The 26,471-nt window shown below is 38.4% G+C and overlaps 3 protein-coding genes and 2 long non-coding RNA genes across 5 annotated transcripts in view; 3 read left to right on the forward strand and 2 right to left on the reverse strand.

Annotated features, from left to right (window-relative positions):
* The window catches only part of LOC108231684 (troponin I, slow skeletal muscle), a 6,214-nt gene extending 3,326 nt beyond the window's left edge, over positions 1–2,888 (forward strand). The window contains exons 3-9 of the mRNA XM_017408916.3: positions 215–248; positions 378–384; positions 1,041–1,082; positions 1,176–1,307; positions 1,406–1,495; positions 2,147–2,323; positions 2,576–2,888. Coding sequence (XP_017264405.2) covers positions 215–248; positions 378–384; positions 1,041–1,082; positions 1,176–1,307; positions 1,406–1,495; positions 2,147–2,323; positions 2,576–2,680 — 587 coding nt within the window. The 3' untranslated portion in view covers positions 2,681–2,888. The remainder of the gene's footprint in view (positions 1–214; positions 249–377; positions 385–1,040; positions 1,083–1,175; positions 1,308–1,405; positions 1,496–2,146; positions 2,324–2,575) is intronic.
* Positions 2,157–5,662, reverse strand: LOC112450284. Its single transcript, XR_003038851.2, has 3 exons — positions 5,556–5,662; positions 2,488–2,569; positions 2,157–2,297 (listed from the first exon to the last, which is right to left on the reverse strand). It is a non-coding gene; the product is annotated as an uncharacterized LOC112450284 (long non-coding RNA).
* Positions 5,663–5,794: 132 nt separating this feature from the next.
* Positions 5,795–13,224, forward strand: tnnt2b (troponin T type 2b (cardiac)). The gene is made up of 13 exons (XM_025004326.2): positions 5,795–5,933; positions 6,024–6,069; positions 6,174–6,181; positions 9,169–9,195; positions 9,284–9,305; positions 9,412–9,475; positions 9,573–9,689; positions 9,793–9,870; positions 10,186–10,287; positions 10,415–10,524; positions 10,674–10,764; positions 11,214–11,254; positions 12,924–13,224. The coding sequence occupies exons 2-13, from the start codon at positions 6,041–6,043 to the stop codon at positions 12,961–12,963; spliced, it is 729 nt and encodes a 242-aa protein (XP_024860094.1). The 5' UTR covers positions 5,795–5,933; positions 6,024–6,040; the 3' UTR covers positions 12,964–13,224.
* A 1,678-nt stretch (positions 13,225–14,902) lies between these two features.
* LOC108231698 (plakophilin-1-like) lies at positions 14,903–24,199 on the reverse strand. The gene is made up of 13 exons (XM_017408942.3): positions 23,901–24,199; positions 22,949–23,004; positions 21,439–22,202; positions 21,199–21,340; positions 19,835–20,036; positions 19,296–19,452; positions 18,116–18,230; positions 17,752–17,928; positions 17,150–17,320; positions 16,449–16,602; positions 16,107–16,293; positions 15,861–15,945; positions 14,903–15,504 (listed from the first exon to the last, which is right to left on the reverse strand). The coding sequence occupies exons 1-13, from the start codon at positions 24,088–24,090 to the stop codon at positions 15,430–15,432; spliced, it is 2,475 nt and encodes an 824-aa protein (XP_017264431.1). The 5' UTR covers positions 24,091–24,199; the 3' UTR covers positions 14,903–15,429.
* On the forward strand, positions 23,060–26,355 carry LOC119616952. Its single transcript, XR_005233057.1, has 2 exons — positions 23,060–23,235; positions 23,858–26,355. It is a non-coding gene; the product is annotated as an uncharacterized LOC119616952 (long non-coding RNA).
* Positions 26,356–26,471: the final 116 nt, after the last annotated feature.

Consider the following 26,471-nt stretch of genomic DNA (forward strand, 5'->3'; position numbering starts at 1 on the left):
GTTGCATGCTTCCCCTTGTCTGCCATCACTTTGCTGTTCTGCAAAGGTTTATGTTTTCAACAACAGGAGGTGACTGGGTGATTGTGACCCTTGTGGTTTGAGGAATCCGAACTGGAGCTAAAGAGGAAGTCATCTTATTGTCGTCTTTATTGTCCCTAAGATGACCCCATTGTCTACCACTTCATAAAAGCACAACTTTATTTTTGTCCCACAGGGTTAATCAACATCGCCAAGATGCCTGACAAGCCGTAAGTGTTTGTTATTTTTCTATTTCCAGATTCAAGTTTTAGCCTCAGCAAATATGATCGATCAGTTCATTTCATCAGTAACTGAAATCAAACTTCAACTGAATATTTTCTTCTCCGTTCTGTTCACAGCCCAGAGGTAAGGTTTGATAAGTGGTATGGCAAGCCTTTTGTGTATTTATTCAGTAAATACACAAAGTTATTCACTAGTTAGTGACTACACTCCACTAGTTGCTCATTTGGTCGCAGTGGTGCAACAGTTTGATGCACAACAAACACTCCTACTAGTAACACTTTCTTCCAACTAGTGGCACTTTTGTCTGTCTAGTTGGAGCCAGAGTCATACTAGTCAGACAACTAGTATGACTCTGGCTATTTAAAGCACTAACAAACCACTGGGCCAAACTAGTCAATGACTGTGTCGTACAAGTAAGCATCAAAAACTCTTGCATGTAAACTAGTCAACACAAATGATGCCTACTAGTCAACTGGTGAAGGTCAGATGTGTGCGCTGCATGACTAGTTCAACCTAAAAAGTTAACTATTTGACTAGTAAACACTAAAAAGCTCACTAGTCGGCTGTGTTTTAGCTCCACTAGTTAATTATTAGGGAAAAAAGCACATCAGCCCATCACCTTGTGAACTGTAGTCACAAACTAATGGGTGAAAATAACACCTGCGCTCATGAATAGTGAATAAATACACAAAGGGCTTGCTATAAATCAACACTGACACATATCAAGTTCATATTAAACAAATAAATGTCAAACTTTGATAGAAACTTGTTCTTTGCAGAAGAAATCTAAAATCTCAGCTTCTCGTAAGCTCATGCTGAAGGTGAGTCCTGAACAGGATGCGTGACATTCGTGTCTTTGGTCAATCATCTGTTGCCGACATTTAATGCACCTTGTTTCTGGGTTTTTTTCTAAGAGCTTGATGGTTGCAAAGGCCAAAGAGGAGCTGGAGCAGGAGATGGAAGAAAAAGAGGAGCAAAAAGCAAAGTACCTGGAAGAGAAAGTTCCTGCAGTTCAGATCATGGGCCTGCCGATAACAGAGCTGAAGGTCTAACTTTACCTTTACCACGGAAATCAGGTGTTTCAGAAAACTACATTTTCCACAAGGTCAGATATTATAACTTTTCTTTTTTTGTTCTCACACAGGAACTATGTGAAGAGCTACATGCCAAGTTAGATGTGGTGGACGAGGAGAGATATGATATTGAAGCTAAAGTCTTACACAACACCAGAGAGGTACCGTTACACCGTTACACCGAGCGTATTCACATAACGTCAGTCTTTTATACTTCTGTATGTCCCTTTAGCATGCACTCTACTTATTAAAAGGTAAATTAAACATCCTGAAAGAGTAGATGCAAGTTATTGTGTCAATGCTGATTCAGCATATTTTTTTTCCTTCTTTGTTCTTTTTCTGTTGTATTTTTGAATTCTAACTACTTCTGTTATTTTAATCATTCATATATCAAAATGTTCAGCTCATTCAGGAGATGTGTGCTTTGACTTTTAGTTTTTTGTTACTTTTATACTTTTCAAAATATTTAAGATAATTTACAAAAAATGTATCCTTGGAAATACAAAAACAGCTTTCTAGTTCTTTCAAAAACATTCTTTTGAAATCTGTTTTAGTGAACTTACTTTATTTTTTACACTTTTAGCTTTTTACTAGCCTTTGCTACTCTTACCTTCCAGCTAACAGTTTTCTGCTTTTAGCTTTTGGCTGCTGTTTTACTACTTTTAGCTAGTGTTTTGGTCCTTTTAGCTTCACCTTTTCAGATTCAGCTTCTTTTTCAGCAAAGTCATTCAGCATTCACACTTCATTTTCAAAGAAAATGCTTTTTTTTTTTCTAGTTTATTTCAAATTTCTCCTTTTATTCTCCCACACAGATCAAAGACCTGAACATCAAGGTCCTGGACCTACGAGGGAAGTTCAAGAGGCCCAATTTGAGAAGAGTCAGGGTCTCCGCCGACGCCATCCTACGCTCGCTGCTCGGCTCCAAACACAAGGTGTCGATGGATCTCCGAGCTAACCTCAAATCTGTCAAGAAGGAGGACACAGAAAAGGTGAGCTTCAGCAGAAAGAGGTGGGAAAACATGCAACATGTGCTTGTATTCTGCAATGTTTTCCATAAAGGTCACTGATAAAGTGTGCAACAAATTACCTCTACTTTTCCTAATAGAGAATAAATCTGTAGATAAATAAAAGTAAAATTAAGGGTACGGTTTACCTTGCTTGGATGCAAAGTTTTCATAATTCTTTCTCGTTCTCGTTAGCATGGCGTCCTCCGTCAGTTTAACCTAATGTTTGCTCTGCAGGAAAAGACGGTGGAGGTGAGTGACTGGAGGAAGAACGTGGAAGCCATGTCAGGCATGGAAGGCCGCAAAAAGATGTTCGATGCAGCTAAAGGCCAAAACCAGTGAAAACACCTGAAAGAATTAAAACAGCTGGCCTTTCATTTTGTCAAGCACCATCACTTTCAGTCCACCGAGTGCTGAATATAAGAAAATATATATAAAAAAAATCTGCTCAACATTTCACAAGGTCACATGAAATGTAATGTAATCACATTCAGTATCTTTTTTATATAAACTGTAGCTTACTGAATTAAACTGGTCCTGTTCTGCTTTCTCTTTCTTGTGGTTTTATTTTAAATAGAATCTTCCAGTGATATCTGTGAAGGTTTCTTTACCTCCAAAGTTTTATGCAGATCACATTTTCATGAAAAAGTCAGCCATATGCAAGCAAGACGCAAAAGTTTAAAATTTGTTCCCCATTTCATCCTTTGCAGTGTGCCTTTAATCTGCATCAGTACCTAAATTTGTTGCATTTAAATTTATTTGTTAAACTGTACATCAACATCATGATCTGTTTCTCCTACATTATTTATTGAACACAACAATATACTATATATCCATTAATACGGCAGATTTATGATAAAACATTGTTATCGAACACAGGGCTGCAGTAGCTCAGTGGTCAGTGCTGCAGTCCTGTCATCCTGAGGCTGCAGGTTTGAGCCCAGGTTGCATCAGAACGGGTATCCAGCATAAAACAAATTGCCAGATCTCTAAATCAAGTTTGCTCGCTGTGCCGACGCGTTTAGAAGGAAGCAGCAGAAAGAAAAACATCATTAAGTTAACAAGATGAGAACAACAGAACTTTTACTTTCTCTAGAATCAGAACCCTGTGTTGTAAGAAAATTAAAAACACAATAAACTATCAGTAGCAGCTTTTTATTTATGTAGTTTTTATGAAACATGACTTCTCTTTACTGTCTGGTTTCCAGTTATCTATGAGATGTGGTCATTTTCATTTGTTTTAATATGAGAAACAAAAATGTCTGTTTTTATTGAACCTGGGGGAAGAATAACATTTTTATTGTTGCTGTGGATTTTATGTTTGTCAATAAATATTTTGCAGATCTGAGCTCAACTTCTGCACCAATAATTGCAGTTCACTTCTGACACAAGGTGGCAGTGTTTGCTAAAAAAATCAGTTTATGGAGAAGCTCCAGATTAAAACCAACGATTTTCACAGCACTGGATTCCAGTGTTGTTTCTGCAAGATTACCTGTTGAAATTTAAAGCTTCCTAATGAAAACATGAGGACTGCAGCAAAGATAAATGATTTGAATTTAAAGGTTTTCTGTTGTCTGTCTTTAGTTAACAAACCGTGTGTTTCCCAACAGGACAACCTTTCTGAAAGGAAAAGTTTCTGTTTGAAAGACAATTAAGCCACAGCCTAACATGAACTACAGTCATTAAAACAAATTCATTTTAGTTTTACTGAATAATTAAAGTCTCAAGAAGACAAAGATCGTCCCTTGTGTATAATACAGACCTCTTTGTTTCAGTGATCTTATTCAAATAATCCGTAAAATTTTACATAAACTAAAAACAAAAAAAAACTTAACAGCTTGCAATTTGTTAAAGACAAGAATAATGGCTGCTGAAATCAAAATAAAAGCATTTATCATGTTGCTTCCCTTCCTTCTGAAACTAAAACACAAACAGGAAACAACAACCAGCTGAAACAAGAAGAATCATCATAAAGGAGACAGTTTTCATGAAGGCTGATTAAAATATAAACTATAAAAAAAAAAAAATCAGTCAATGATAAAACTATTGCTGACATCAGGCCTAGATAGAATAAAACTTTAAGTCAAGGAACTTAAAGAGAAATATTTTCATTTTCAGCTGTAACTGTTTTAGTGCCAAAAACGTTTCCTCTTTTTTAGGAGGAAAGGAGAAAAGTGTCACTCAGTACCTCCTTCATTACTGAATAAAAAAATCTGACTGCATGAACAAGAACAAATCACTGGTTATTTTAAAAGAATGCTACAAAGCAGAGGCAGATAGTTGATGGTTAAAAGGAAAAAAAGAGGAACATTTTTCCATAACATTTCAGTTTGTTTTCTTGAAAAAACATACAATATGTAATTCCTTTACTTACTTACTTACTGTTGAGTGTCAAATTAACACTATGAGTGTTAATTTTTTAAAAAAAATCAAAGCACTGCAAGTCTGCCTGAGTTAAAGCACCAGTGTGAGGATAAATCAACAACAGTCAGTTTACACCACCAATTAACAGATCAAAACTAACATTTTAAGTCTAAACTGTCAAAAAAAATAATGCTTTGACAGTTTTAAATTCAAACTCATATAAGTGGACGAATAAAGACATTCTCTGGTGTCATTTCAACACTGGTGATTTTGGTGTGTTTACTGGAAACATATCTGTTCTGCAGAAAAAAAGACAAAATTTCTGTTTAACGTCTATGAGATGACTTGATAAAACATTAAATTACAAAAGGCCACATGTTGCCACATTTAACATGGCAAAAAAAAAAAAAAGAAATGAATAAATAAACCTTCTTGAAGACAACAAACTGTGAGTGAAATTTTAAGGTGGAGGGGAAACTCCCAGTCAAACAACCCCACAAACAAAGTTAGAAGTTGGCTTTAGCTCACAGGGAGATATCTGAGTCATAATCCCAACTGTGGAGTCCGATGCAGTTGAACAGCGAGCTGCGGGACAATCAGAAGGCGTGGCGTGGTCATAACAAGTGCTGTTGATAACATGTTATGGCCTGCGAGGGCAGAGATGAGGGATTAAAGGGGAGTTGCTGAAGATAAAGCCACAAAGGGTGAGAGCTTTAGTTTACGCTTACCCTAGCCAGCTAGCTGAGGTTCAAATGCTCAAATGCATCATTAAATGGCACATAACTGCAAGTACGGCTCGAGAGTGTGCCGTTGATCAGAAAAATCACAGCGTGAAGCATGAATGTTTGTTTACCTCTGAGGAGTTTTAGCCGTGCCTCTTGGTAAGCATGTGCACACAGGAGTCGGTTTACAGGGATTAAATCTAACATGCTGCATATGTCTGGCTGAGCTGAAAGACTGAAACCTTTTGGGAGCAATAATCCTGAGCTCCTCTGCCGAGGATTCCAGGGGTAAAAATAGACAATGCAGATCCACGGAGAACGCATGTTTTCCTATTCTACTTGATGCCATCTACCATCTGTTTGCAGGTATGTGGCAGCCAGTTGTGGCTGTGGGCTGCTTTGTTGCCATGTGATGCCCTGCTGGGTTTAAAAGCTTACGACCCACAGAAAGAGACACAGTACACAATTCCCCACTGACTGTTGTCTGAAGCACATATCAAAAGATTTGGGTAAGTCGGTGTGCTTGGATTTGCTGTTTTCCCCTCACCTCAGGCTGTTTTCAAAGCAGAATTCCACTCTTTACTTTTCTGTCTGTGCAGGTACTGCGTCCTAAAACATGTCGGACACGGAAGACGCCACATACGAGTGAGTTGCTTTGATTCATTTCTGCGGACGGAAGAGGAAAGCTAACAAAAGTGACGGAATCATTTAACATGTTTTTTTTTTTCTGTCTGTTCTTCGTCTTTCAGGGAACAACGTAAGTCAGTTTGTGTTTTCAGTGAGCACACACACGAGCCAGATAAGTCTCCACAGTTTGACACTGGAGTGACGTTTATGGATGCATGTTGTTAGGCGGTAATGGGACACATCTGCTTCCATCAGAGAAAAGACACTGACTCTGTAGATTAATCAGGTGTAGATGTAAAGCAAAGAGGAAGAAGATATTGTTTGTTTTCAGCAACAATGCCTGAAAGTGATGCACGACATTCATGTTTAAAAGAGACCTAAAAGCGATATGTTTCTCTCACTTTGTTATAAAACTGAGCTTTGCATTCAAAGAGTCTTAGTTAACACGCTGTATCTGCTAAGCTGCTGGTTTTACAGTATTTTTGGCATCTTGTTGCCACTGCAGAGGCAGCAGCTGTCTTTCTGCTTCTCTGCTGGGTTGACCTTTGGCCTCTCAGCCACCCCCTCTTTGTCTGAAACTAGTTATCATCCCAGAGGATCTGTCCTTCCATTTCTAAAGGTGCATTAGGTCACAGACCAGCAGATACAGAATTATGCCTCTAAATGTGTCCTCTTTGTGTGGCTGTCCGTGAGGGAAAATGTCTGCAAAGCTTGGCTGTTCCTGAAACCAAGCAGCACCTGTCTCCCTCGGTGTGCAGCACAGTCGCTGTCAGTGAGTAATGTGGGTCACAGAATGGTCTCAATGGAGGACCGTGGGGAAGCAGTGGCCAGAGCACAATGCCCACTTTCATTTTTTATGCCTGTTAGGGGTCCTCCTGAATGCAGCTTGGCTTACCTTCTTTGCAGCGGAATGAGGTTGAGTTTCCATCTTCTACTGCAGGGAGGACTTGTCTGCTGCTGTTGTTTCCCCACAAATAGAGAGTTTAAGTGGATAGCAAAGAAATCTGAAAAAAAAAACTATGAAAAGAAAATAAACTCGGAAAGTAATTTCTCAAGAATTAATTTCTCTCTCATGAGTGAGATGGAAAGTATCTAGCTCTACAGCATTGTTTAAGAAAATGAGTCACAGCTTTTGTGTCAACAAACCTTCCCCATACAGAAATTAATGAATAAAACATTTCCTGTTAACACACTCCTGCTCAAGTCACCATCTGGTAGTTTTATTCTTTCACACTGCCTCTGCATTTGACTTCGATTTGTCAACTATAGCATGAAGTGTTGTAATATGTCCGGTGTTGATGTTTATAACGTTGCTGTAATCTAACATGAAAATGCTGTATAAATTTGTTTACTTTTCACAAAGACTAAATGGGCAAAAATATAAATTGGTGGCAATAATTTAAGGCTTCATGCCCACCTGTATCTTTGACAGTTTCTTGCTAACTGTAGCTTGTTTTGCACAGAAGAAAAGAAGAAAAAAAGGAAGTTATTAATGTTTAAATAGAATAATCCAGTGTAGTTTTGCCCGTAATAAAAGAAAAAAGAAAGGCATGGTCGCTATCTAGTTAAAATAAAGTTTTCTTAAGCTAAAACAACAGTTCTGTTACCGATTCTTAATAAGGCCTTTGTTAGATAATTCAGTGGCTTATAAAAAATACACTGACTGGATCTGGAGACTGTTGGATAATTTAGTCCTGCAATGTTTTTTGTTTTTTTTTAATCCTCAAACGTCTGGAGTCTTTTTGTGCCATCAAGTTGAGCGTGCAATAAGAGAGATGCATGAGTGCACATTAACTTGAGCAAACAATAACGTGTTTGTGTGTGTGTGTGAGTGCGCTCTACTCTCACACACACACTTGACCTGTGTCACTCGAGTTGGCATAAAGTACGGCAGGCTGTTTTACTCTATAATCAAATCACACTGCTAGCACTAGTTACTGTTTTAAATCCCCATAATAACATTTCTCCTGGTCCTGATAACATTCTTACTAAGAATTGTAATTAAAGATACGTACAATCACATTATTACAAGTAAATAACAACATTTAAGATAATTCCAATTGTACTAGTTTAAAAAAAGTGAATAAATCTTTAAAAAGTTAAAATGGTTGACCTAACATCTCACTGTCAGAGTGGATAAATTGGATAATTGGAGATATGTTCACTGCTTTTGATTTGCACCTTTTGGACCTTCATTTATCAAATAATGCTCTTCACATCTTATCATAAATTAGATATCTCCAAATGTATACATGTTGAATCAGCATTTCAACTTTTTAAGGGTTTCAAGACATTTTCAGCTTATATTTGATGATATTCAACTCATATTATGATTTTAAATTTTAAAATCTTTATTTCCAGCTGTGACAGGTAAGAATGCTAATGTGACCAGGAATAATGGTAATACTGAAATCTAAGAACATGAGTAGAAATAAGAGTGTGATTTGATTATATAGTAAAACAGCCTGCCAAACTTTGTGCCAACTCTAGAGGGCAAACAGACAGAGCTGAGGGTGCACGTAATACATCAATATTTGCTCATGGTAATATACATTTGTGTGTTTGTCTCGTCACATGCTCAGTTTGATGGCTCAAAGAATGCTCCATACAGAGCAGCTGCACTTGTTTTGTTGCTAAAACTGCAGTTTTTAGATTTGCAAATTGTGGCTACATATTAAGTTTGAAATTATATATATATATATATATATATATATATATATATATATATATATATATATATATATACCTATAAAAGATGCAGTATATATATCTTTATTTGATAATTGTTTCTTGCCTTTTTCTGTTATTTTTCTTTGGTTTTGATCACAGACTTGGGAGGGAAAAATACATAAATGATCTGCAAAGATAACCTAAAACGTCTTTGTTTGAACTCACAAAAACAAATCTGTATTTGCTTTTGTGTCTTGTGTCCATTAGCTCTGACAGGTGGTCAGTGCTGATGGATTATTTGACTCACTCGGTGTCTGCCTGAGGACACTTCAGTCCCGTCGTTAATGACAGCCACCTCCTACTGTATTTAGCAACAGTGTGCAGGCGGTAGGTGTAGCTTGTTAAACTGCTTTTGCATGAAGAATAATTGCTCATCTTGTCTTTCAGCGGACACTTCTGAGGAAACTGAAGGAGGTACATTTTTCAAAAAATGACAAATTAATTTTTTTTAATTACTCATAAATAAAAAAAAATGCTGTTTCTTTTTGTTACTAACACACAGAAGAGGCAAAGCCCAGGCTAAAGTAAGATCAAAGCTCAAACTACATTTTTTAAATATATTCACTGTACAATTTGCCCAAGGTAGCACATTGGAAGTTAAAGATTTATTTATTTTCCCTTTTCCATCAGACCTGGTTTTGTTCCTGGCTTGGCACCTCCTAAGATCCCAGATGGAGAAAAAGTGGACTTTGATGTGAGTTTGTCTCAGAACTGACCAGGTCGGAAACCAGAAGCTGTTTCGGGGGGGGTTTAAATGTGTTGTCAGCTCCTGTTTCTTCTTGTAATTTCAGGACATCCACAGGAAACGGATGGAAAAGGACCTGACGGAGCTGCAGACTCTGATTGAGGCTCACTTTGAGAAGCGTAAGAAGGAGGAAGAAGAGCTGCTCGTCCTCTCAGATCGCATGGTACGTTTAAATGCACGTGTGCAGGTTTTAGTGCTTCTGAACTGTGCTGCCTTTGAGTTTGAAGGGTTTGTTTGAGGCCTGAAAGTTTCATTGTTTTTCCAAGGAGAAACGCAGGTCTGAGAGGGCTGAGCAGACGAAGATCCGAACAGAAAGAGAAAGAGAGAGGCAGGCCAAACTCGCTGTGAGTGGAAACAATTCCATCATCTCACCCTAATGAAAGCGTGATTAATTACCAAACAAATGTGTGATTGGAATAGATCTTATAAAGAAATACTTGTGCCTTTTGTATAATGAATGTTGATCTTGACAAAAGGACAAATAAATCTCAAAAGGTAGCCAAGAATGTGTCACCACTAATACATTTAGAAAGTAATTGATCCATTAAATGTGCAGCTTTAGATTTTTAATTAAAGTCACTGCAGCTCAAATCAGACAGTGTCACTCATAAATTCTTGTATATGTTTGGTCAAAAGTAATGCAGCTTTTCATCAATTAGGAAGAGAAAGCAAGAAAAGAGGAAGAAGAAGCAAAAAAGAAAGCAGATGATGATGCAAGGAAGAAGCTGATTCTGTCGAATCTGAGTTTTACTGGATACAAGGTAAGGATTCTGTTAAATAAATAAAAATATATATATATATATATATATATATATATATATCTGAAATGAACTCACAACCTGCTGGGTGCATAAAGTACTTACTCATTTGTGCTCTAATGTTTCCCAGCAAACACAGCCTGGGACAAAAATGCAAACAGAAAGAGAAAAGAAGAAGAAGATTCTGACCGATCGCCGCAAGGAGCTGAACATCGATCACCTGAAAGAGGACAAACTCAGGTAAAACAGATGCAATATGGAGTTAAAACTCCTGTCTTTTCTCCTAAAGCCAGAGTAAGTTGTATTTCAGTTTATTTCTAACGTTTATTTTTTTACAGCTAGTTTCAGGTAAAAATCAGATCTGTTGCCTTTTTGACTTTATTTTTCAGAGAAAAGGCAAAGGAACTGTGGGACTGGATGCGCCAGCTGGAGGCCGAGAAATTTGAACTTCAGGACACTTACTCCAAGCAGAAGTATGAGGTAAAATGTATAAAAATCCCTGTTGTGTAATTTCAGGAGTCTCGTTTGCAGGGCAAGGTTCAATCACACGGCGAGACACGATCCAACCAGATTCTCAGTCGTTACAACTGGAACTAACTATCTTGGAGAGAGCTGTCTTTAGATTGTTTAAATAGTTTGCTTATCTGTTGAAATTCCTTCCCTAATGCACAAGTAATCTGTTTTTCTAAAAGCATTTTCTGAAGAGCTCTTCAGACAGAGTCTACCTGTCACTTCTCTGGACGAGCTTGTTTTTTTTTCTAATTCTTCTGTAACATGTGAAGATTAAATGTGACAAATTATTATAGATTTCTTTCATGTGCAAAATAACCAGAATCAGTTTTCTGTTTAATAGTTATCCACATAATCAGAATGGGTACAAGACATCATTTATTTAAGTGATTGTCGATGTTTGTGTTTGCTTTGCACAGATCACAGTGCTGAGAAATCGAGTCAGTGATCACCAGAAAATGTAAGTGTTGTGTGTGTGTGTGTGTGTGTGTGTGTGTGTGTGTGTGTGTGTGTGTGTGTGAGAGCTTCCTCACTGCATATCCTAATGCATGAAACATTAGTTTTAATAACTGATAATATTCCTTGGACTACAGATTAGGCATTTTGCCAAGACAGAAGAAAATAAGAAATTTAATTAGACTAAATGTGTTTGCAGAAGGTTCTCCTGAAGATTCCTCTTTTCATCTCCCCTCTGATTGTTTTAAAACAGACTTTTTATATTTTTTTTTAAGAGACATTAGTGACTAACGTGCCAGCGTTCTGTCAACAGGGTGTAAGATTTCTGAGCACACCCATCTGAGCAGATTGGAGCAGACAGAATGAGCAGTTCTTGGTTGGTTGGTTAAAATGACAGAAGGATTTTAACAAGCAGGTTTATCTAAACATCGTATATATGCAGTTAGACTCAGGTGAAATGTCTCAATTTATGGAGCAGTGAAATCAGGTGAAGCTGTTGTAAGTTATAAAACAGCGACTCAAACTTGGCCCATAAAACCGAACCACCAATTGTATTTAGAAATGAGTTTGATAAAAATAAATCAGTTGAGTAGTTACAGCTAAAACTGATAAATGTACAGTATGCCATATACATAAGCTGCATCAGGCGGGGTCAAAAGCTGTGTAGCAACTGCAGATAAGATTAGCAGGGAACTATTTGTTGGTAAGTCCAATTTTATGAGTGAACGGCTAAGAAAAACTCACAGGAGTGTCAGTGAGGGAAGCAGCAGCCTAATGATGTCATCTTCATCTAAAGATAACTCCAAAACAGCTTTCCCTTTTATAGATTTATTCTGTTCTACTTGTGTAAACAAATATTTAGCAATTTTTTTGTTAAATGAAAGAATAAAAGTCAGACAAATTTGAACAGGAAACCTTGTTTTGTCTTGATTAACGTTTAGCCTACAAAGATAATCTGTGAGGGGCAGCTGCAGGTGATTGTGACTGACACAGGATCTGCATCTGGATTTGCTGCCTTCTCATGTGTGGAAAGTTTTCCTCTCCCTGCTCCTTTTTTTTCTCAGGGTACAGTTATGCAGCAGAGGTCCCCAAACACGCTGATAAACTCCTGTTATTTTTATTTGTTTGTTCGTTTTTTTCACTATTTTGTGAGATCTGAGAAAACTAGCGTTGACTTCTTCGTTCCTGAATGTTCAGATCTCTTGTTGCTTTTCCAGTGTGGACAGCAAAGGCTTTGATACTGCATTTGTGCCCGCTTCCATCTAATAACAGCAATAAAAACTAAGCGCTGTGCTTTAACACTGACTTCAGTGGCTTTCACAGAGGCCACCACATAAGCTCCAGTAGTCTAGTCCCCTTCAAAATAAAAGTGTTGCAAAAGCCAGTTTCCAGGATCCAAGATTTTAGATTTGCATGCAGAATGATTTATACTTGATTTCTGATTTTCCGTTGACCTCCTGCGGGCTGGACGGGGACAGCTAACGGGCCAGATGTGACTCACAGTCCATAAGTTGCTCGTATGTCAGATAGAAGATAGAAAGAACAGATCTCAACCAGTCAGACAGGTTTATCAAAGATATATTTCAAGGTACTTTAAGCTCTGCAGATGAACACTAACCGTGGAAGATGTTTGTTGTCTGATCTGACAAATCAGAAAGTCTCTTTTTTTTCAGCTCAAAGGGCAGCAGGAGCAAGCGAGGCCTGAGGAAGTAACAGCTGGCACCATCAAGCGTCCCGGTGTTACTGAGAGTGACTTTAACTACAAGATAATGTTTTCTAAATACTTGAACATGCAAATTTCACATTAGACTTATGGGCATATCATGACATGTTTTTAAAAGTGTAATCTTGTATGTTGTATTCATGCTGTATGCAGATGTGAAGCAGAAAGTTTATGACATGAACTTGCACTGTGGTGCAACTTCTGGTTATTTAACAAAAGGGGGGGGGGGGAAGGACAAAAATAAGGACAAATATTCAGTTCTTGTATGATTTTGTGGTTGTAATGAATAAAACTAATTTTTAATCAAAAACATGTCAGTCTAGTAAGTTATTTTTATATTACTAATTTCTTCGCGTGGAGTAGTGGTAGAACGATTTAAACCCAAATGCAGGCAGACAAGGAGCTCAAACAAAAAAAAAACAAAATGCTGATGTGGCAGCAAAAAAACTAAAAAGCAAACCTTGCAAGAACCAGCCTTCCAGGGACCATGAGGGGCGAGGCTCGAGGAAAACCGGACAGCACAAGTGACCACAGGCCAGTGGGGAAGTGAAGAAGATGAACTGGTTTTAAAGGCTGAGGGTGATTAGTTAGTGGACACAGATGACTGATTAGAAACAAGGGACAGGTGTGGGTGCTTGAGGCAGGCTGACAGGTGAATAATGACAGGAACACAAAAGGCACAGGGAGCAAGAACTACACACGGACTTACAACATGAAACCAAACATGGGGAAACCCAATAATGGAATTAAAGAAACAATAAACCTAATACAAAAATAAACCTAAAGACACCTAAACCCTGACAGAACCTATAGATGCAGCACAATAAAAACTGCTGGGTTATTTTTGATAAATCAGATGCTAGGTTGAAGATGTTGGGTCATACGTTGGGTTGGTTTGACCAAATATTGGGTCAAAAGGTTTGACCCAGTGGTTGGGTTGGAGATGAGTCATGTCATTTTACACAGTCTGCCATTTTAGGCCAGAAGTTGACTAAACTGGACCTGACTGCACTTCTGCTTTGGGATGTAATAAGTAAAGGTAAGCTGGTAAAAATAACTTGCAAGAATTGTTTTAAACCTGGTTTGCTTTGTTAATAATTTTAGTTTAAGCTTGGTTTTCTAATTTAACATTAGTTGGTGCTAGCTGATGCTAATAGTGGTTAGCGCCAGCTTGCTTTCACCAAACAAAATTTAAATGATTTTGCTCCTTTTAATTAAACTCATTAGTAGCTCTCATTTAGCCAATTAGTCATTTTTACCCAGTTTGTGGGTAGAAACCTTATCCCAGTATGCTGGGTCAAACTGACAACCCAACCTCGCCCAGAGTTGGCTCGGTTCAAATTTGACCAACTGGGTTGTTTTTAATCCAGCAGTTTTTGGTGTGTAGAAGCTACTCCTTTATTACCAGAGGTGTTTACCCAATGGTGCCGCTTCACTGGTTACTGAGTGACAGCTTTGGCTAAAATCCATTCTGAGCGGGTGGTTTTTATTCTGTACACATCTAAAAAGGCTTGATTTGTGCCTGTAGTGTTTCAGTATATAATAATCATATGATCACATAAATCTTTCAGCCAAAATACATTTTTTAACATATATTAACTGTGCCAGAGGACTAATAAATGTAAATATCCACCTTCGCCTGAGAACTACGCTGTTTGTCGCACGCAGCTTGTGTGATCGGAAGGGTTCATGTCTGGTAAACAGTTACATAATTCAGGAAAACAAACATCTACTGCAGTTTCTGGCTCTAATAGGTTTTTCCTATGACTCGAGAAAGGAGTCATGAGGGTGGAGTAAACAAAGAAAGACGTTGTTAATTTTCCCAGAGGCATTTCAAACCGTGCTGCCAAATTTCAGAAGTGGTGACAAGGTGTGAAACGTTTAAAAGAAAAATATTTATGCAGCACCAGTAACCGTGACAAATGAAACTCAGATTGTACGGCAAGTGTCTGCCAGCTTTATTGCTACAATTTTGACAAAAAAAATATCAGTTATAGATTACACATATAGAAATATTAATAACAACAAGAAAAACACCACTGCTTGAGACAATGTTGGTATGCATGCTCATTTTAAACTATCAAAATCCCTTTTAAAGTCTTAGTACATGATAATAAAACATACATCTTAGTGCAAAATAGAATCCTGTTTTGTTATGTTAAAAAAAAGACAGATCTGAAAACAAACTAAAAGGCTTTTAATAGAATTTAAACTTTAAAAGCAAATTTGCACTTCTGACTTCTGCTCTCGTGTCAGATCCAAACCTTCAAATTTATTTTTTATAATAAAAACAAAATCTTACATAATATGTACAAAGCATGAATGGGGTAGGGAGAGTTTCTAGACAAATATGAGTGAAATTCTTTCCAAACTGAGAGAAGATGAAGCTCCGTCTTGAGGAGTCAGTGTCCTGTAGATGTGTAGACGTCCCACCAAAGCTCTGATGAGTTGTTGTGTTAATAAATAGCCTGGAGTGCCTTTTGTGCCGCCATGGTGGTTTCATTCACAAACATATTTTTGTTCATCCCTACCTGTAGGACAGATAGTTCCAATCAGTTTTCCCTCCTTTACATTTAATAAATTCACACAAAGTAACACACTGCTCTGCTAAAGGCGAACTCTCCATAACATACTTTAAAGTTGGAATTTGAAGGTGTTCATGTGCAAACGAAGTCATCAAACTTGACCTGCGAGATTCCTCGGCCTTATCACATTAATGTCTCGAGCTTTTACTTTCCTGAGAACATAGCCTAAACCTCTAGCCTTTCCTTCTGTTTCTCACAAATACCCGAGAGAGGCGTGGACTTCTGTGCCTAATGTAAGATCCAGAGAGGACACACCCAAGCCCTGACAGGTTTTGGCACATAGGGTTCGAGCCTCGACTCACCTTCTTCAGGTGGCTTTGCAAAGTTTTGTCCGACCACATTGTCAAGAGAAGAATGGCGGCAGCTTTGTTGGATTTGGGGAGATATCTAAAGGTGGGGAAAAAAAGAGAGAAAGTGTAAAGAGGGGGCAAATATTGTCTGAACTTGTGGAAATCGAAGATGCATGCACACTCTTTAAGAATGAGTCATCCTGTCGGTGTGTCTATTTAAAGCAACACAGCAGGCATACTTTCTCTCTGTCTCCTTACTTGTTTTTGCTGATGTCTGTGATGGATTCTATAAAGCTTGGGTTGAGATATTTCTTGTTGAACTCTGGTTCATTCAGAAGCAGGGTGCTGGCTGACTGACAGGCCATGGCAAGTGTGTCGTCGGACTCATTTGCTCCATCGGCGCCTTTATTGAGGACATCCATCAGCTCTGGGAGAGCTTTATTACCTTCAGGAACATGTCCAATTAAAAACACTCATTGTTTAACACAACCAAACACTGAAATTAAAGTCAATAGTTAAGAAAATGTATTTAGATTTCAAATAATGTAATAAATTTTGAATTGATCTTCATTGGAAACAAAGTTTTAAGCTGCTTCTTACCGATGGCACTGTGCAGATTTGGGTTCCTCATCAGGTTTCTTACCAGAGCCATCGCACTCTTCTGCAGGTTGATTTTGTTCGAGGACAGGAGAGGGCCTATAACCTTCATGCCTTTCAGTTTCTGCACAATCATGTGACTCATTACGCTGGAGACCTGGGAAGGTGCAAAAGCAAAGGAGCTTCAAAACTTCAACAAGCTGAGTGCAAAATTTATCTCAAAATGTGAACCGTTTTCCAAAGAGGTTAGAGAAAAAAAATAATATTTACAACATTATAAAAGTCATATTTTGTGAGAAGGATATGCCACAATTTGAAGAAACATTAAAAAAATAATATGATGTTTTTCTTTTGGTTCAATTCATTTTATCTTATTTTAAGAAATTTTCAGACTTGAGAAGGTTGTTTTGGAATATTTCTACATATATAATAATGATAATTAATATATAAATATATTTTCAAATAATCATTTTGAAATTTTACTTATAGAAACATTCTCCTTAGCCTCGACATAGAGGTGAAATATTCCCCATCTTTAATTCAGAAGGACTCTTAAACATCACCCAACTCTTTTTTCAAATGCAACTAACACTAAATTGAACTGAAAAATGCATTTTGTTTTTTTTCTTTTAGTTTTCAAAAGTACATTCTGGGTTCTGTAGTTTACAAACTAGTTACTGTGTGACCTGAGGATTCTTTCTTACAATGCCTTCATTAGAAGTGAGATTCTGCATGATTTTGCAGCAGGTTTCCTGCATCTCGTCCCCGTGTCCCGACTGCAGCAAAGACAGGTAGCTCTGCAGCGTGGTGGAGTGGATCAACAAGCCAGCACCGCTGGGTTTGTGATCCTCGGTGACCAGGAAGTCAAAGTGGCACTGAATGAGAAAAGAAGACAGGTAATTACCTACATGTTTTAGATCGGTTTCCCTATTTTCGTTTTACAGTTATTTTTTTACACGGTGTCGCTACATTTGATCCGGTCCACATGACAACAACACACTGAAAACTGAAACCTTTCCCCTGTGAGCTGTCGTTTGCATTTCATTACAGGGTGTGTCTATTTATTGCTTAGGGACTGGTTGGCAAAGATTCAGAAGAAATAAGAGATTATAAATCTTACAGGCTTTCAGAAATCAAAATACAAAGCCTATTGTCACTTCAAATACCTTGAAATCAGGCATTGACAAGGATAAAATGTGTCTAGACATACAAACAGGTACTTGTTGATAAAGTTTATAGGTATGTCAGGTGAGATGTCAGAAAATATCCCCCCTTGGATCTGGTTTGTTGAACTCGTCTTACTCACATCATACGCTGGAGATTTGCTCGGTGGTTTAAAGCAGCCAACAGGGCTGAGGTTGTTCAGACTCTCACTCCTGGGTCTATTAGAAGTCAAATCATTGATCTTGTTGAACAGACTCGGAGACTCGTTCTCAAGCTGGTACGTCAGATTGTGCAGGATGCACACACAGTTTTCTAAAGACTGCGTCAAGAGAAAATAAGTAAGAACATGCATCACAGTCAGTGTCCTTCATGTTTCTATGAGTAATAAAATACAATCTGATGCTTAAACTTCAGTTAACAAGTTCACAACTTCGCATTTTTTTAAAATTTTTCTAATTTCTTTTTGCTAAAATATGACAACAAACACTCCTTTTTTTCTTTCTTACATCATCTTCTTGTCCCGAGTCCACACATTCTTTGACGTAACTCACTAAAGAGTCGACCAAACCTCGCTGCTTCCTCATCGCCTGTCTGCTCTCTTGCTTTGAACTGCTGAGGTTTCTGTGGAAAGAAAAGTGCAAGATATGAGTAAATGTTTAATAAAATAAACAAATTCATATAAGAGGGAGCTGCCAATCAGCTGTATTCTAGTTCTGGACTGAAAATGAAATTTGGATTGATCTAAATACTTCACAGTCCGTGGAACGTGTCTGTTTGTAGCAGGTTCAACCAGATGGAAGTCTCTCGTCATCAAAATTTCAGTAATTTCAAAGGAAATATTGGCTTTTTTTTACACTGATGACACTGCAATCAAAGCAGGGTGTATCTCATGCAGAAATGTACAATAAACAGCATCTGAACGATTCCAGGCCTTGCACAATGTTCCAGGATGTCAATCCGATGTTCTACATTACACCCCTGTGTTTACTGATGCAGCAGATAAGACGGATGTCATCAGGCAGCTTTAACCTGCAACAATGATTTGTATTGTTTTAAATGTGCTACTACAACATGAACCCTCAGAGGGCTTCAGACCGCTAACTGAGAAGCAGCCGTACAAAGAAAAGGAACTTCTGTGCTCGGACCTCATACGATTTAACATTTGGAAAAATGACAATTCACACTGAGCATTAAGACGTCACAGAAAACCAGCTCAAAAGGACTCCCAATCTAAACTATACTGCAACAATATTTACTGGAGGTTTTATTAGGAACCAAACACTGTTTTAAAATGAAAAGCCTGCTTTCATGTGCTTCAACTGATCCAGATGGTTGACACTGAAAAAGCAAAGTTTTAGAGCCTGTTCAGCAGGAAGCCGTGCCACTAGCTTTACTCTGTGTTTCTAGGATTAAATTTACACCTTCCCAAACACTCACAGGCATGATTCAGGCCTTTCAAACATGCTCAACCAGCTACATTCTAAAATTTATTATCTCATGCATAATATTTTTTACAATATAGAAAAAAAAATCATAAAACAAAGCAACAATCTGCACACTGCTTGGACAACTTTGCTCTGTAAATTCAGAATGAAATCAATACAAAATTGAGCAACACTGACAAAATGCAACTGAACTGAAACAAACACAGTGAAATTATATCAAGCTGGATTTTTTGGGGTTAACCTGAGACATGCTGTGGTGTTAAGGAAGACCTCAGGCTCTCTCTCTGCGCTCGGGCCTGATGTGTAAGGCACGGTTACATGCTCCGTTAGGACAGGCAGAGCCTCCTTCAACAGATCTGACTTCAGGTTGTCTGCAGACGATAAGTTCCACAGAAGACCTGGGGGGAAACAATCATAATTAATAGTTTAGTTTAAACGTATATCATTTTAAAGTATTTCAGCGATAAGCACACTAAAACAGGTTCCTACCAGCACCCTTAATGAAGTGCAGGTAGTGTATGAGATTCAGGTGCAGTCAGTGCAGACTTAAAAACCTCTTTAATGTCATTAGTTTTAAAGTTTAAATAAATATATAAACAAACATTAGCAGGAATGACAAAAGCAGCATCAAACGAATTTTGAAAGTGTGTAAAACGCCTGATCACCAGAACTCGACAGGATTGTGTGCCGCCCATACAAGTGGCTCTCTGTCTGACTTGTTAGTTTGGTTAGGTGTGTCTGCGTATCTGCAGTTTTACATTTCACTGCTCCGCTGTATACCTGTCAGCTGTTTGTCGAACTCTACGGAGTGGGAGTCTCTGAGCTGACTGACGGCCGCGGGGATGCCTTTGCTGCGGTGTATCTCCACTTTGTTGCGGTCGCTCTTGTAGGACAAATTACGGAGGGAGGCCGAGGCTGTGAGTCCGACCTCTGAACTGTGCAGCAGATTCACCAGGAGAGGGATGCCTTTAAGCTTTAACACCTGCAGGACAAAATGGGCTCATAGATTAGCACAACTACTGATCACATTAATTAACCATAATTCAAAAGCAAAGATTTATTGTAGCCACAAACTGGAGAAAAAAAAGTATTAAACAGTGCCTTTATTTAAACGTAAAAGGTTTAAAATTCAAGTCTGGGGTTAATGAGACTATTACAACCAAGGACATTGAAAATCCAGAGGTAAAACTCCGGATCGTGATTTTTTTTTCCCTCCTACTGATTTCCTGTGCTGGATTCAAATTACCTGTCAAAGCCAAAGGGACTCATGGGAGAGCTCAGATTTATTTTCATTCATGTTAGCCTCATTTTACTTCCTTTTTTCCTCTCACACTTAATCAAAACCATCAAGATGAAGCTAAATCTATCATATCAACAGCTACAAACCTACAAATTAAAAGTTTGTTTCTGGTACCATGTAGTCAATAAATGGAAGAATTAAAATTTTGTTGATTAGAAAATAATAAATCCTGCACATTTTCCAGATGGGGGTCTAAAATCAACAGGATCCCAGCTAGGATCTTTCTGAGCGAAGTTTGCATGATAGCCCCTTGCTTGTATGTTTTGTTTAGTTTTTCCCAGATACTTCCAATTTTCTTCCAAAAACATGTATGTTAGGTTAGGTAAACTGGCTACTTTAAACTGTGACTCTGTGTGAGCATGAATGCTTGTTTGTCTCTATGTGGACTGTGATGGGCAGGATGTAGCCCACCTCCTGCCCAATGACCGGTGCTGACCGGTGCTGGAGAAAGACACCAGCTCCCTGTGACCCTGAACAGGTACAGGCCGGTAAAGAAAATCAATGGATGGATGGGCAAAACATCGAGGAGAAATATTGTATAACACAAGACTCTGAGCTTACATTAGGATTGGAAACTGGTTTTTGGGATTCTTGAAGTTGGAGGACACATTTTAAAATACTATGAAATGAGTGAAATTCATCTTATCTGCTATCATCGGTGGTTTTTCTATTTCCCTAAAATGTATAAATCACATAAAATGTAAAAATCTACAGATACCTCTACGAATATGGCAGGGAAATATAATAAATGTTTAATTTCTCCCTTTGTCGTTTCTCAAAATGTCCGTCCTGTCTTTGGTAAAGGAGGTTAAATGCAAATGATAAGAAAAAGAAGTTAAAGCACCTCCTCTTTTGCTTTGTCACTAATGAAAGTGTTGTGCTGAATAAAGGAGGCACCACAGAGTTGGAGACTGTCATTATCCATGGAAAGAAGCTCCACGGCCTTCTTCAAAGTCATATCAGTAGCTTCAGGGGTTTCATTTGAACTGCGAGGGGGAAAAAATGCAGATTTAAAGTTTGCAAACATGATTTAGTCATTAAATCCAAGAAGCAGCTAAAGATTGTGAGTTCTTTTCCCACTCACCCAGACTGTTTCATCTTGGTTGACCCATCGGTGACAACAGTCGTTGACTGTGTCTTGGTGAAGCTGCCTTGACTGCTCTTGATATACTGTGATGTAGTCTGACCCAAACCGTTTGGGACTGTGGGAAGTTGTGTTTTGGTTGGACTCAAACCATTCTGAACAACTTTGGCATATTGAGTTTTGAACTGACCCGAACCATTCCGAACTGTGGGCTGTTGTGTTATCATCTGACCCGAACCATTCACAACTGTGGGCTGCTGTGTTATGAACTGACCCGAACCATTCCGAACTGTGGGCTGGTGTGTTACGAACTGACCCGAACCATTCACAACTGTGGATTGCTGTGTTATGAACTGACCCGAACCATTTGGAACTGTGGGCTGTTGTGTTATCATCTGATTCCAACCATTTGGAACTGTGGAGTATTGTGATTTGAACTGACCCAAACCATTCTGAACATTATTCGGAAGCGGTTGTGAGATGGACCTCTTCATAAACTGGCTCCCGCCGCTGCTCCTCTGCTTTATGAAGGTGCTCCGGTGGGAGACCACCCTCTGCGGTGGGACAGCAGGTCTGGGCACAGGGTGCTGCCAGGCCAGGCCAGGCTCGCTCCGACTGGTGTTGGCGTGACCCATCGACTTGGAGCCAACGAGGCCATGGTTGGTCTCATAGCGAGAGCTAGAATGTGTGGTTCCTCTCCTTGTGGTTCGTCTTTTAATGTTGTTGTATGTTTGATGATTGTTTGTGTTTTTATCGAGGCTGAACTGCAGAACCAAAAAACAAAAACAAAAACACGTGTTTGTCAGGAACAACAAAACTGCAGTCTGACAACAGCAATAAATTTAAAATCACAAACCAAATGGTACAAGATCATTTTGATTTACAACCAGCTAGTGCAGTACCCACCAGTTCAGGTGGAAGCTACAGATTTTATTTATTTATTCCATAAGGAAAAGTTAATTCTGGTAAGATCAACTCAGGACAAAAACTATAAATGAGTTGCCTCTAAGATGAACCACACCTCACCTCCGAAAAAAAAAAAAAAAACAAGTCGGACTATTATTTTCAAGTAATCCCGCTTATCAACATCGTCTAAAAAACAGCCAACCAACCGTACCAACCACAAAACCCACCATGGCAGGGGTAATTACTCCTGTTATTTTTAGAGTCCTAAAATGCAATGATTCTGATTTTGTTGGAGCAAATACTTCCCTCAGAAAAAGCCTCATAGGGAAGATTTTATAAATACTAGAATACTAGATTTAAAAATGACTCAGAAAAGCTGACAGAAACAATGTATGCAGTTCATATGTACTGTAGTTTTGAAAGATAAACGCTTTAAAATCTCAAAATAGGTGAAATAATTTGAAGTCACGTAACACGTCCTCCAATCACTACGACAACAACACAACCAGAGAGTTCTGATCATCAGACCAAGAAAAATATACACTATAATCCACAAAATCAAGAAAATTACAGAAATAAAAGAAGATATTCAGGAAAAACTCACACTTTTGGCGAAACCATTGATAAGGGAGAAACCTCCAGTCGGTTCGTAGGAAGGGCCTGGGGAGAAATGTTAGCAGTTATTAGCTATCAGAGTGAACCTTTTTTATATCCAGTGCTTTTTTTTTGCCAGGAGAAAAACAAGGGAACCTTTGGTTCTGCGACGGCACTTTTCATCTTTGATTTATACTCTAAGTATTACTAGCCATAAAAGTACATGACCTTTACAAACGAGCAAAGCATTTGGGAGCACAAATTCATCTGGACCCTCGTTTTAATAAACTTGTAAAGGTAAAAAATGACCTTGATCTGATAATTATGGTAAATCTGTGCCCTGAATTTCAGCTGATTGGAAAGAAATCCTGGCAGATGTTGAACTAAAAGTAATTTACAGCTTTCAGGATAGTTTTCCTATCAACTGTACAAACTAATCGGGACAAAAAGTTAGCTTTTATTAAAGTTGTATACATTATTCAATTTTAATAAAAACAGAAAGACATTGAAATAGTCAGGAGGCTTTAGAGACAAGTCAAAACAGGTAGAAGCTGACAGCTTTAAGGACATATAAACTTTAGGATTTCTTTTCTTCAACTGTTTTCTTTTAGCTGCTGTTTTATACTCTAAATGTTTTTTGTTAAATATTTTAAAAAATATATGCTTTTTATCTTAAAATCTGATCCCCGTTTTCGCAGTAGGCCTCAGAAGGACTAGATCTGGTAAATAATTTGTTTTTTAATCTGAAGATAAATGTTAAACTGTATCTGTTTCTGGCAGTAGGAGCAGAAAAACAAAGCGCCTTTCTGCACGGGGCCCACATTTCGGATCCTGGGCTCAGAAAAAAATGCCTGACTGTCTCTCTGCTCTTCGAGTTTAAATGCTCAGATCTGAACAGTTTAATCCTCTCTCCGTACAGCCTGCCGTGGACATGTAAGGACATTAATTTGTCCTGCTCTTACTTGTCGGGGACAGAGAGCTGGACGCGCTCCTGCTGCTGGGCAGCCTGGACTTCGTCCTCCTAATAGTTTGCACTTGTTCCCTGACGCGCTGCGCCCCGGACCGGCACTGGTTCACGGACGGCACGGCCAGCGACGTGTCGTCCAGGTTCTCGATGGAAATGGCCGACTTCAGGGGATCCGGACCCGACATTTTGCTCTTTCAAACGTCCAGACGGCGCGACGGCATCGGGAGGAGCTGCGGAGCGTTTCCTCTACCGTGTGAATAAAGGCTCACCTCGCCCTGCCCTGTGTGAGCGCACCGCACCCACACACACCCACACCTTTACGCACGCACACACACACACACACCAGCTCAAAAGACCTGCAAGACTGGACTGAAGGTGACTACACTCACACATTTTCTCCCAGGCTACGTGTTTGCAAGCAACTCGTTCCATTTTAACGACAGCAACAATAATAAAGTTGTGGGAAAGTAAATTCACTGAAGTATTTAGGTCAGTGTGCGCACTTTTCTATGTGGAACTGAGTGCCCGCAGTCTGAAAACTCCATAATGATTTTGTCAACACACAGCTCAGATGTAAGGACAAAATACTCAGGTTTTTTAGACTGGGTTGTTATTTTAGTCCCTTTTTTGTTGCTGCAGCAGAGTCAGTAAAGAAGATCCTGCTCTGAGATGAAAGAAATTAGTTAAAAATAAACAATGTAATGCTTAAGTAAATGCATTAACGCTTTGTGCATCTTTTAGTTTAGTTTTGCAGTTAATGTTATGGATAATGCCATATTTCTCTGCATTTTGTTCATCAACCATAACAAAATGTATTGTCCTCCACCAAAAGGTGAAGGCGGGTGATAATGCTTTTGCTCGTGTCTCTCTGTCTGTGTGTGTGTGTGTGTGTCCAAAATGGCTCATGAACCACAGGACAAATTCTGATGGAACTTGCAAAAAGTAATCTTCGGCTGTAACTCATTAACCTTTTGGTAAGAGTCGAACCAATTCAAGATGATCTTTGCTCCGAACCTTTTCTGTCAGTAAAAGTGTAGCTTTCAGGTAATAATTACTAGATATTCATCCACAGGGAGCCAGCCCAGCCACCGCTGATCAGCAGCACGAAACATGGCTCCAACTCCGTCACTTTCACTAAAGTGTGAGTCATTTCCAACACACGGCCTGTCCTGAGTGTCACATGTACAGATTGTCAAGATTAGACCAAAAACAGCTATGATGCTGCCATGTGTCATCAAGGGGATGTCTAAAAAGTTTGAAATGAAAGGTGGCGGGCAATATACATTCCTTCAAGGATTGCTAGGCCTTTAATTATATTTAGCTTTTAATAACAATCAAGGGTTTTGTTAAGTAAAACATGTATTATACCAGACAAAACATAAATATATATAGATACAATAGGTCACGCTACATGGAGCAAACTGTATTGGATATTTTAAACTTACTGAAATCAGTATTTTTTTTTTAACTTTACCTTCAATGTGAAGCAAGTAAAGATGAAAACGCTGAATCAGGATTACTGAAAAGTCTTACTTAAAGGCAAACTTAGAAAATAATTACTAACTATTAAAGTTTTAATGACAGGCTCCTTTTGAAACGCAGCAGACTCCCATTTATCCCTCTCATTACATAACACTGTTTTCAGCACCAAGGGGCTTTAAAATATTGTTTAAATTCAAACAAACCTGGCTTACCATTTATTAAAAACAACGAGAAGTTATAACTTGGAATATGCAAAGAAAAAAAGAAGAAAAAGCTGCTGGCTCTTAGTCATCTGTCACCCCAACTGTGTGTTTTCCATAACAATGCTAGATGAACTTGTTTATGCATGTAAAGATTGTGTTTCACTTTTGGACTGTGATAAAATAAAAACTCCCAGCTCACCACACCCATGGTTGATCCAGTGTTCTAGCTGTACATGTGGCAGCTGGTAAAATTGACTGATCTCACATATTATATTACTGCTGTCTTTCTGTGGCTCCTAAGGTGACAGCTCCAGTTTTCCTTAGACGCAGCAAGGTTTCCCCCTGGTGGCGAACATGAGAATCTCAGCTACTCTCCCCCAAACATCATCAGGTGCCTTGTTGTTCATTTGATGAATGATGAAGGGGATTTGTTAAAATACGAGGAATTCAGTAATAAATATAGAATAAGATGTACACCGGAGGATTACAGAAATGTGGTTGATAATATTCCACGGGCTATGATTCATTTAATCAAGAATAATTTAGATCAGACTCCAATCCCTAGATTACGTGAAATAATAATCAATAACATAAACTTTGTAGAAAAAAAGTGCAATAACCTGGTTTTGAGAAAACTCCTAATTGAGGAAATATACCCTGGGTCCTCTAAAAGAACTTATTACTTAAAAAACTTTAATAAACAAGAAATTTGTTCAATTAGAACTAAATTTTTGAAATTTCCAATCCCTCCTAAATTTAAAGAAATCCACTTTAAAATTCTAAATGATATTTACCCTTCACAGGAATTCATTAAAAGAATTTTTAAATTTGAAATGGAGGAGTGTTATTTTTGTAAATCATTATTGGAATCAACAGAACAT

This window comes from Kryptolebias marmoratus, linkage group LG4 (assembly GCF_001649575.2).
Source record: "Kryptolebias marmoratus isolate JLee-2015 linkage group LG4, ASM164957v2, whole genome shotgun sequence".
NCBI lineage: Eukaryota > Metazoa > Chordata > Actinopteri > Cyprinodontiformes > Rivulidae > Kryptolebias > Kryptolebias marmoratus.

Coding starts and splice junctions, on each gene's coding strand:
- tnnt2b (XM_025004326.2), top strand. CDS start 6,041: ATGTCGGACACGGAAGACGCCACATACGA. Junction 9,306..9,411: donor GAGGCAAAGCCCAGGCTAAA/GTAAGATCAAAG, acceptor CTTTTCCATCAG/ACCTGGTTTTGTTCCTGGCT. Junction 10,288..10,414: donor TGAGTTTTACTGGATACAAG/GTAAGGATTCTG, acceptor AATGTTTCCCAG/CAAACACAGCCTGGGACAAA.
- LOC108231698 (XM_017408942.3), bottom strand. CDS start 24,090: ATGTCGGGTCCGGATCCCCTGAAGTCGGCCATTTCCATCGAGAACCTG. Junction 23,005..23,900: donor CAGCTCTCTGTCCCCGACAA/GTAAGAGCAGGA, acceptor ATTTCTCCCCAG/GCCCTTCCTACGAACCGACT. Junction 17,321..17,751: donor GCAAATCTCCAGCGTATGAT/GTGAGTAAGACG, acceptor TTTCTCATTCAG/TGCCACTTTGACTTCCTGGT.